This window comes from Cicer arietinum, chromosome 1 (assembly GCF_000331145.2).
Source record: "Cicer arietinum cultivar CDC Frontier isolate Library 1 chromosome 1, Cicar.CDCFrontier_v2.0, whole genome shotgun sequence".
NCBI classification, from domain to species: domain Eukaryota; kingdom Viridiplantae; phylum Streptophyta; class Magnoliopsida; order Fabales; family Fabaceae; genus Cicer; species Cicer arietinum.
Genome location: NC_021160.2, coordinates 44,696,436 through 44,707,274, shown reverse-complemented (window position 1 = coordinate 44,707,274; position 10,839 = coordinate 44,696,436). Strand labels below are relative to the sequence as shown.

The window sequence follows — 10,839 nt, the reverse complement described above, 5'->3', positions numbered from 1 at the left end:
ATAATGAAGTAACTCAATCCATTTTTTTTTTTAAATTGAGATAAGATAATTTTTGTTAATCAAATAACACTAATGGGATCAATTTTACATTTGAATTTGATACCTTACTATCACCTCAAGTATAGTGAAGTAACTCACGCACATTTTTTTTATAAACCATCTAGTTTACTTTTTATTTTCTAATAATCTAGTTTTTACTTAAAAAAAAAAAGAGAGAGAACTTATAAATTTTTATTAATCAAAATAACATTAATAATCATTTTATAATTATCTTTGAGAGAGTTTAATACTTTGAGGTTATAAGAGTAAATTCTTACCACTAAACTATCATCTCAAGTATATATGTATTATCATAAATAACTAACACAACTGCGAGATTTCGAATTCAAAATATGATGTTCAACATAACAATATTGACATTTGTTAGTTTGTTACTATTATCCATCACAAAAAAGTCATTGATATTAAAAAGTGTCGGTCGAAAGTTATGCAAGAAATTTTTACCTCATATCCTCAAATTTATACTTCTATTCCATATTTTAATAAAATTTAATTTTACTCTTATTTTAAATAAAGGTCAAACTTTATATTTTTTTTGGCATATTTTTGTGTTCTCGAAAACATGAAGAAAAAGAATTCCAGTATATAAATGTGTTACAGAAAACTTGAAAAAAAAAAGTTCAATTTTCTAAAATACATTTGTATATTGAATTTTTTTTTCCAAATTTTTTCAATACACAAAATTCAAATTTTGTAAAACACATTTGTGTAGCAGAAAACTTGAAAAAAAAAATTATCTCACAAAGTTCAAAATTTATGAAACACATGTGTTCTGAAAACTATTTTTTTTACTTTTTCGTAACCCAAGTTGAATTTAGTTAGGTAGAAAAAAAATTATGATTTTGAAAAAGAAAAAGAGAAAAAAATAAAATAGGTAATTTATATAAAATACGGGAGTAGAAGTATAAGTGTGGAGTACAGTAAAATTTTCTTACACAATTGGAAGTTTTTCTATAATAGATTTAGTATTTTGATAGATGTCAAAACTATATTTATTTAGTTATACGGTTGGATGATTTTGTTAGCATTTCTTGATTCTCTAATTCTCAACATTCACAAATGTACTTGAATTAGAAAAAGCACCATGAAAATCATATTTTATTATACATAAATTTAGTTGTACGATAGGAATATGTCAAAACACTTTGAAATGCATTAAAAACATTTCCTAAGCGAATTTTGTTTTTGTAAATCAACTCACATGTTTTTAAACCGATTTACATATGTCCTAAGTTCATTTCCGATATTCTTGAACTTGTGAATCGACTCACCAAAGCTACAAATCAACTAAAAACTTCTAAGATGTTTAGTAAGTCGACTGACAATCTTGTGAATGGACTTATATTGATCTAACGTTTATGAATAATAAACAATATAAAAAATCTTTATATTGATAGTGTATATAAATTAAATCTATAATGAAATGTGACCAAATTTATTTTTTCAATATATATGGTAAAAGTAATATAGAATATGTTTTCTATAATATAAAAATAAAAGCACATAGGCAATTTAATGAACTTGACATTGCAAGGATATTATCTCATTTGATTTAATAAAAAATCTATTATTCTAATTTCAAGATTATATAAATAAAACGTTAATAGTAATTATTATTTTAAGACAAATAATATATATATATATATATATATATGTATATATATATAGTTTAGAGGATAAAATATAATTTATATACAAATTATGTAAACGTCCCTTTTATATATTTATCAATTATTTCCTTTTTAAAAAAATTTATCAACTATTTCATCCATTAATATTAGTAAACAAACTAAATGATTAATTAATTTACTTTCTTCCTCTATATACAAGTTGATCAGCTTTCAATTGATTTATTTGCTATTAGTTGCTTTATAATTATCAATTAATTATTTTTTTTTAACGATCAATAAAGTGGTGAGATTTAAATTAATGATTAGTCAATTTTTGTTAAAGGTAAAATATTTGAAAGAATTCAAATTTTATTTAAAATAATTCTTAATTATGATATATTTATTTATCATCAACATTTCATTCTCTCATAACCCTCTTTTTTAGGAACTAGAAGGTTAAAAAAAAAAAACTACCTTTACCAATAAAAGCCAAGTAGTGGAGAGAGTAGGTCATGAAAAATATCTAAAAAATATAAGGAAAAAAACATTGTGTGTAAAATTATCTCTTTTATTTTATTTTTTATTTTATAATTTTGACAAAAATATATTAGTTAATGCTAAATTGGGAATGTATATAGACATTTATTATAGTTTAAATAAGAATGAGATTATGAGTGGTCTAATATTCTATGCACTTTATTTTTATAATATTTGTAGATAATGAGGGAGCTTGAATAAATATTTTAGGAGTGTAGAATTTTTAAAATTTTAATTGATAAATTAAATATAATATTTTATTATATATTAGAATTTTAAGTTGTAAATTTACGATGTAAATACATAAATTATTTTGCAAACACGTCTGTAAAAAAAAGGATGAATTGTATTGAAAAGCTGTTTATGTTTAAGAGAGACAGAGTTATGAGTATAATATATTGATTTAGTTCATATGTTTGAAAAGAAAAAAAATTTAAATAAAAAAGATAATTAGTTTGATTGAGTTTTTATAATTTTTCTCACAAAATTAGACTCAGATTGATGAATAGCATGTTGATTTGGTTATGTTCAATCAGGTTGACATTAATAAAAATTAAAATACTTATTTTAAAAAATATAAATTTTCTTTTTCAAACATTAAATTTTTTTATACTATTAAACCAAATATGTAAACACTTTTTAAACTATAAGGAAAAAAATAATATGTAAATAATTAAAAAAAAATCTTTAAATACAACACATATTTAATATAACACTATTAATATAGTCTAATGATTTTATTTAAATATTGGCGATAAATTTTAAATAAAGTAAAATCATACGTAAATAAATATATAATGAATTTAATTGATTCAATTCAAATTAAAAGATATAGTGTATTTTTTTAATTAGTATTTTTGATAATTATTTTATAAATTATTTTTATTAAAAGAAAATTATTGGAGAGATTGTTGTGGCTTTAGCCACTCTATGTCTCCACAATACTCCATCAATTTTTATAATTTTTTTTTATACTATTAACATGTATATTGCGAGTTTATTTACATATTCAATCTTTTATTATTTTAACAACTTTAAATTTATATTATTATCAATGTATTCTAACAATTTACATAAATAAATATTATTTTTAATAAAAAATAATAATAACTACTATAAATAATACCCATTAGAGTACACATGACTTATAATACCTATTATATTTTTTAGTGTTACTTTTGTCTTTTCTTAATTTATATTTTACTTTTGGTTTCATTAATTTTTTAGTTAGATTTAAGCTATGTTTCTTCTTGATTTTAATCATCTTTTAGCTTATAAAAGAATAATAAATACTATAAATAAATAAATTAATAAAGGAATATATAAAGTATATCATGTTATTTAAGATGGCCAATTTTATTTTTTATTCAAACTACATATCATAATTCATATATGTACACTTGTTAATGAATCTAATGAGTGTTTAAGCCGCAATGAATTTGAAGGGGAGTGCCGCAATCGATTTCCACATAACACACACTTGGAAAATGGATGATAACATTAAGTTGTGTTCTTTTATCCTAAATGAATATTATTAATTTTATGAGTTTAAATTTATATCTAATTTCTATCTATTTAACATATTAGTTTTATGAGTTTGGATCTGGATCTAAGTACCAAAGTGTTTATCTAATGAGAGAGTAAAAAAAAATTAATTTAATAGTTAAAATATTAAATGTATTTTTTTTCTCTCTCATAAATAGATTCTCAACTACTTGAAATAATTTCAAATATAGTTCTATTAGGACTTTCAGTACATTTATAAATTAAAATATTTTAATATTTTAATCTTTAAATTAATAAATTAATGATTATTTTATAAATTAAATAGTTATTTGTCAATATTTATATTTTAGGAAAGATCATTTTATTATTTATAAATATTATAATAATTTATTACATTTTATCGTAAAAAATATTCAATATTCACTATTATAAGTAATAAAAATTCAAAAAAAAATTATTTCGCAGATATTTTTGGTAAATAATATTTGGTTATTATAATTTTTAAATTATAGAAAATATAATTTAAAAAAAAAATACTCATTTAACAATTAATTTAAAGACCAAATATCAGTACATATGGAATTGATGCATCTACAATATAATTTCTCTCTAGTCACTTTAAATGATTGAAGTTTATAGGAATACTAGGTGAAGCTACTAGTGTGTACAAAATCGGTGATTTTGAAAGAAAAAAAAACACTTGTTAACAGTTTCCTATTTAATATCATATTATTACTATTTTTTTTATTTACATTCACGCATTTGAAAATTATATATATTTTTTCTAAATACAAGGAAACCTAATCTTATTTTGTGATTTAAGATATATGACATGTGTTGGCCTTTTTCCTTTACACCTCCTATAAATACATGCCACTTTTCCTAGTTTTGCATAAGCTCCATAGTACAACAATTTAACATGGCTACTAAAGACAATTACAGATCTATCTTACATGAGGAAGTTGAGAATATCCATTGGAGACATGGTGGCCCTCCAACCTATGATCTTGTCAATAAGCTTTTTGAAGAAGGAAGGACCAAAGTGAACCACCACTCAAAACCCTCTAAATCTTATCCCTTTTCCCCCTCTCTTGATTACATGTTATATCTTACTTTTGTTATTAATTTTTTAAGGAATGGCCAGAAGGATCATTGGAGGAGACTGTTCAAAATGCTATTAAATCATGGGAGATGGAGCTCTCACACAAGATCCGTTTGCAAGACTTCAAGACTATTGTCCCTGAAAAGTTTAAGCTCTTTGTTAATGGTAATTTTAATTATGAAGTTGCATGTTTCAAATTTTTTTGTTATTCATCTTTTTTCTTGAGAGATTTTGATAAATACTTTGCTTTTATATACGAATTAATTGATGTTGTGTTTTTTTCTTCTTAATTTACTATTTCTTTGTTTGTTTGTTTAATGGTCAATTTTTTTTATATTTGTTTGATAATTTTTTTATAAGACACTATTTGATTGAAAATTGTTTATTTAATTATATGTAGGTGAGTGAATCAAAATTTCCTATCCACTAATTATTGTAGGTTTTGCGTTTCATAGTTCTGCAAAAACAATACAAATTTTGAGAATCGAATAAGACTCTGTACATAAAAGCATTATATTACGTGGATAGATCATTACAATATATTTAATAATTTAAAAATATTAATAATATATAATTAATATTTTAAAGTATTATGTGGTGGTCCAATCAACACGAGATATGGATCGATCTTAATAGTACTCCATCTGTTCTCATTTATAAATAAATAAAAGTAGGTCAATAAAAATTAATGTGTTTAATATAAATTTTAAACTAAATATATTATTTTATATTGACTCGCTTGTTCTTATAAATAAGAACAAAAAATTTGTTTCTAAATACAAGTTTATGTTCAATTTACTATATCTATTTATTATTCTTTTTTTAAATATAATTCTAATTAATACTACTAATTTATCTTAAAATATAAAAAAAAAAATTATTATTGAATATATCAATACATAAATAGTATTGTAATCATTTTTCTATACAAAAGAGACACATACTACCAACTTTTTTTAATAAGAGTAAAATCTAAAATGGAGGATTATATTTAGGGAATGAGGTAGTATCTCAAAAAAAACAAAGTTGAATTGATTAGCGATTTAAAATTAATATGAAACTCGTATATAATTACATGATAAGTGTAAGAAACATCAAAATTGAAGATCAATTCTATTTTTTATGCTAAATTCCTACATGTATTTCAATTTTTTCATGGTAGTGAATATAATAAAAATTATTCCAATTGAATTTTTAGGCAGGGAGGGATTAAGTGCAGAGGAAACTCTAAGCGTAGGAAGTTATAATGCTTTGTTGAAAAGTTCTTTACCAAAAGATTATATGCCATACAATGCAAATGAAGAGACTTTTGAATCATCTCATGAAGTGTTCAAATCAGCTTTTCCTCGCGGATTTGCTTGGGAAGTGATTAAAGTATACACAGGTCCACCTGAAATTGCTTTCAAGTTTAGGCATTGGGGCTTCTTTGAAGGTCCTTTCAAAGGACATGCCCCTACTGGAAAAATGGTCCAATTCTTTGGCTTGGGAACTCTCAAGGTATATTTCCTTTTACTATTATTCTATGATGTGAACTCAATGTTTTAAACAAAACCCAAAATTTTAATAATTCCTAATCAAAACAATTTTTTTTATAAAACAAATGTATCTATATTGTGGATTGTATTGGGTCTTGAGAGAGTTCCGGAGAATTTGAAGGTAATGAGTTTATGAATTTTATTTATTTATATAATATACTTAATATCCATTTTTTTATTTAATATGAAATTTTTTTACTCGCATTTGATATATTAATAAATTGAAAATTATGATTGTGATATTTTTTGAGTACAAATTAGCATGGTGATTTTACTGCTAACAAAAACTATGATCAATATTTTCTTATTAAATACAGTTGACTGAAGTGCATATTTGAATTTTATTTTAATAAGTCAAAACATTTCATTAAATAGTAAGGTGTGACAAAGTTCTTAAGTCGAAGTTCAACTAACAAATACCGATATTATTAGATTGTATGTCTTGTCCCGTGAACTCGCAGTTGTTACTTAACCACTCTACTAATATGCAAAGCTATATAAACTATTATACTTTGCCATAGTTGATTTAAGTCAGAACCAAACCTTTTATTCTTGAATTTTAGCCACCACTATGACTCAACCTTAAATGTGATCCACCATGTAGGATGCAAGAATCATTGATTGATTGGACACCCATCATTCGTGGCTTTTCAAAGTATCCACACACTCGCTAACAAAATAGCTTGTAGTTTTTGTTTAGATTAATATTACAAGAGAACATACCTTCAAATTGTCCGACAAGCACCACAACCTTAGAAAAAGACTTTAAATTCTTAACCAATCCCAAATATCAAACCAAAATCGACTAAAAATGTTATTCATTAAATAAATGTTCTAATGATTCCTCTTTTGCATATTCCTCAACACATAGGCAAGACGACTCAATAAGCATTCTACGCCACTGATGATAAAGAGGTGCACCACTGATGATAGGATCATTCGCTAAGATATCATAAGTTTCCTTGACTGAGTATTCATCACCATTGTCGTGTTTCCAAATCCACCTATCCATGATATTTTCCTGCAAGAGAACTTATTCCAACAAAGCAATGTATTCTAAAACCATATACTCCTCTCACATAAAAAGTTTCCTTCTCCACCTTCAAGCCTCTCCCCTAACCCAAGCTAAACATATTCCCCACTAAGATTGATTTATTCACCATCAAGCTAAACAAGCGACTAAATCTCTTGTTTAAAGGCCAACTACCAAACCATCGCTCCTTCTAAAAGAAGTATCTAAGTCCTTGAACAACCGATTGTGAAACCAACTCAAACTCCATCTCCCATCCTATCAAAAACGTCTTTTATATCTCTCCACCACGATAAATCTTTTCTTGCTCTACTCCACCCACCATCCTCCTATTAGAGGTGTTCATGGTGCAAAAATCGAACCACATTTAAATGGTTTGATTCAGTTATTAAAAATCACTTTTAAATCAAATTCAGTGTAGTTCTGAATCGGTTGAAAACTGGTTTATAAAAATAAACTAGTTTAATATTTTGAACAAATTTTAGTTAAAAATCAATTTCAAAATAATTATTTGAAAAAAGAATCTTGAAATTCCTTTGACAGAAAAATATCAATTTTTTTTCGAGAAAATAAATGTAAATAGTTTCACGCTAAAAGTTTTTTCGAGAAAAATAGATATACAAATTTTCTCGATAAAAAAATCGAAACTTTTTTAGAAAAATATGTTGTTGAGTTTTTTCTCAAAAAATTGAAAGAAAAAATGATTTAATTTTTTTTTTCAAAAAAAAAAGTTTTGATATTTTCTATGTTTTTGTTCGAGAAAAATAAATTTCAAAAAATTTGTAAAAAAGAATCTTAATTGAAGTTAATTTTTTTAAAAAATTATTAAACTGATTTTTAAATCAAGTTTAGTTAACCGAGTTTTAAATATGCGGTTCAATTCATAAACCATTTAAATAGTTTGGTTTATTGTAGTGCACTGCATCCAATTTATCAATATAGTCCAATTAATCATATTTTTACAAAACCTTACCTCCTATAACTTATATTTCTTTTCTTGCAGCTTAAACCAAAGTCCACTTTGAATAAATTTAAAAACACTAAGAATCTGTTTATTACAAGTTATATTTAAGAATAATCACTTTTTTTTTTAATAAAAATAGTTACTTTTAAGATTTCATAAGTTTGTTACAGTTTAAAAAAAATAATCAAAATTTGAATAAAAAATTTAAAAATTACTTTAAATGAATAATTGTTTTGAATATCTTCTCATACAAATAATTTGTGTTATCTGATTACGTTTTTATATTATTTTCATTATGGTAACAAATACAAAATAGGCTCCGACTTTAAAAATAAAATCTAAAATAGAATCTCTAAATTATTAAAGACATAGATAGATATTGTTCATTATTAATATTTTTAAGTGATTCCAAGGAGAATTGCTTTAATTAAATTCATTTTTGGAATCTTAGTAGATTTGTGAGAATCATGGTAAATTACTGTAACTTTGAAAAACTATAATTTATATTGCTTTGAAAAATCAAGACAATTCGCTGTAATTTTAAAAAACTCTTTGTGATACTAAGAAACTTGTTTCTACTAAGAAAAATTTAAAGTCTAAAATTTTATTGTTGTTCAACTAACAATTAACTGATATAAATAAATTTAAATAAGTTCTAGTATTATTTACTTTTAACCAAAATAAATTTTATTAATTTTTTATTAAAAATGCCACCAGAAATCAAACACACTAAAATGATCAAATTAAATTATAATATACTATCACTATAATAAATTAAAAACATGTAAAAAATAATTATAAAAATTAAAAATTTCAACTAAATTAACACTTCAAATTCTTAACGATCATTTGCTAAAACATTCTCCTACAATAATATATTTTATTAGTTTATGGCTTTTTTAATCTCTCTCTACTTTAACTCTTTGATAGGCTTTCATAAAAAACGAACACTTGTATTCATAAAAAATTATTGTCATATAGTTGATTACAATCCATTTTACTCTACCTCGTGATATTTTTGTTTTCGATACATTGAAACAACTCCTTATCACCCTATGTATTTTATTTGAGGTTATATTTATAACTTTACTGATTAATGAGCAATAATGTTTAAACTTAGGTGGATGACACTTTGAAGGTTGAAGAGGTGGAGATTTACTATGACCCATCAGAGTTGCTTGGAGGCCTTCTATCAAGTGGAGACAACACCAATGTTTCAGCATGTCCTTTCTCAACTTAATGGGTTATTTACAATATCAATAAACTACTACTATTTTAGTCTCTAAAAATATACAGTATTGTCATTTTAGTTTTTGATTTAATAAAAAATTTAAATTAATTTTCGAATCATAAAATGTTAGTCAGTTTAATAAAATGACAATATCTTATATTTTTAGAGACTAAGTTAATAATTTAATTTTTAGAATAAATAAAGGTACTTGTGAGACTGAATAGTAACCTTTTAATCTAGTTGTGTTTCTAGAATCAATCTATAAGGGCAGGGTTATTTAAAAAATAAATTATTTGTGTTTCTATTTTGTGATAAACTATGGAAAATACATGTTGTTATGTGCTATATTTTGTTTCTATTTTGTGTTTCTAAATTTAAAGCACTTAAGTATGTGCCTGTTTGGCTCAAATCTAGCATAGCCAAAACAGTTAAATACAATTAGTATTGCTATAATTTTTGAAAACTATTTTGTTAATTAATTTTTAACTCTACCAGTGTGTTTTAGTTAATCATATTAAATTTTAAATAATTTTTTAATTTAATCTATAAAATTATGGATAAAACAGATATTGATAACATATTTACAACTTTGATATGGGTTATAGTAATAACGTCTCACAATATTCAGAACAAAAAATGATAATTTATCTCGAATTAAATCTTTAGTTCGGTGTTTGCACACAATACTCTATCGAGAGAACAAGAAAATGAAGCATCGATATGGAATGACTGTGTAGCAAATTAGCTCTATTTTTCCTTAAATTTTAGTATATATATTGTTCCTACAACTAATTTTGATATTCTATTATTTTTTATTGACAGTTTTGTCTTTTTTTTTTAAGTCATTTTATTATATCCACTTTTGTGAAAGTGCTCTATTATGGTTTAATTTTTTACTTTTTTGTGATTATTGTTTGCTTGTAACAATAGAGATTCATTTTGAAAAAGAAAAGAGGAGAAAGAGAAAGAAAAAGGAAGTTTTCAATAATAAGATTAGCAAAAAAAAATTTTTTTATAGGAAATTAGTAAAAGTATTGAATAGTGATTTAATACAAAAGACTCAATATTAATTCGTATTTATAGGGATACATAGAGTTGTCCTAATTCAGAAATAAATAATAATAATAATAATAATAATATGATATAATATAAAATTCAAAAATACTCTTAAATTATAAACTAATTCTAGGAAATAACTTAAGATATTCTGATAATATTTTAAATTAAAATTAGAGTGCAAAATTATCATATAATAACTATGACA

General features: G+C 23.5%; 1 protein-coding gene across 1 annotated transcript; it reads left to right on the top strand.

The window, feature by feature from the left end:
- The first annotated feature begins 4,520 nt into the window (after positions 1–4,520).
- LOC101493688 (pathogen-related protein) lies at positions 4,521–9,920 on the top strand. Its single transcript, XM_004488959.4, has 4 exons — positions 4,521–4,755; positions 4,848–4,980; positions 6,014–6,312; positions 9,465–9,920. The coding sequence occupies exons 1-4, from the start codon at positions 4,633–4,635 to the stop codon at positions 9,582–9,584; spliced, it is 675 nt and encodes a 224-aa protein (XP_004489016.1). The 5' UTR covers positions 4,521–4,632; the 3' UTR covers positions 9,585–9,920.
- The last annotated feature ends 919 nt before the right edge of the window (positions 9,921–10,839 follow it).

Coding starts and splice junctions, on each gene's coding strand:
- LOC101493688 (XM_004488959.4), top strand. CDS start 4,633: ATGGCTACTAAAGACAATTACAGATCTATCTTACATGAGGAAGTTGAG. Junction 4,756..4,847: donor TTGAAGAAGGAAGGACCAAA/GTGAACCACCAC, acceptor TAATTTTTTAAG/GAATGGCCAGAAGGATCATT. Junction 4,981..6,013: donor GTTTAAGCTCTTTGTTAATG/GTAATTTTAATT, acceptor TTGAATTTTTAG/GCAGGGAGGGATTAAGTGCA.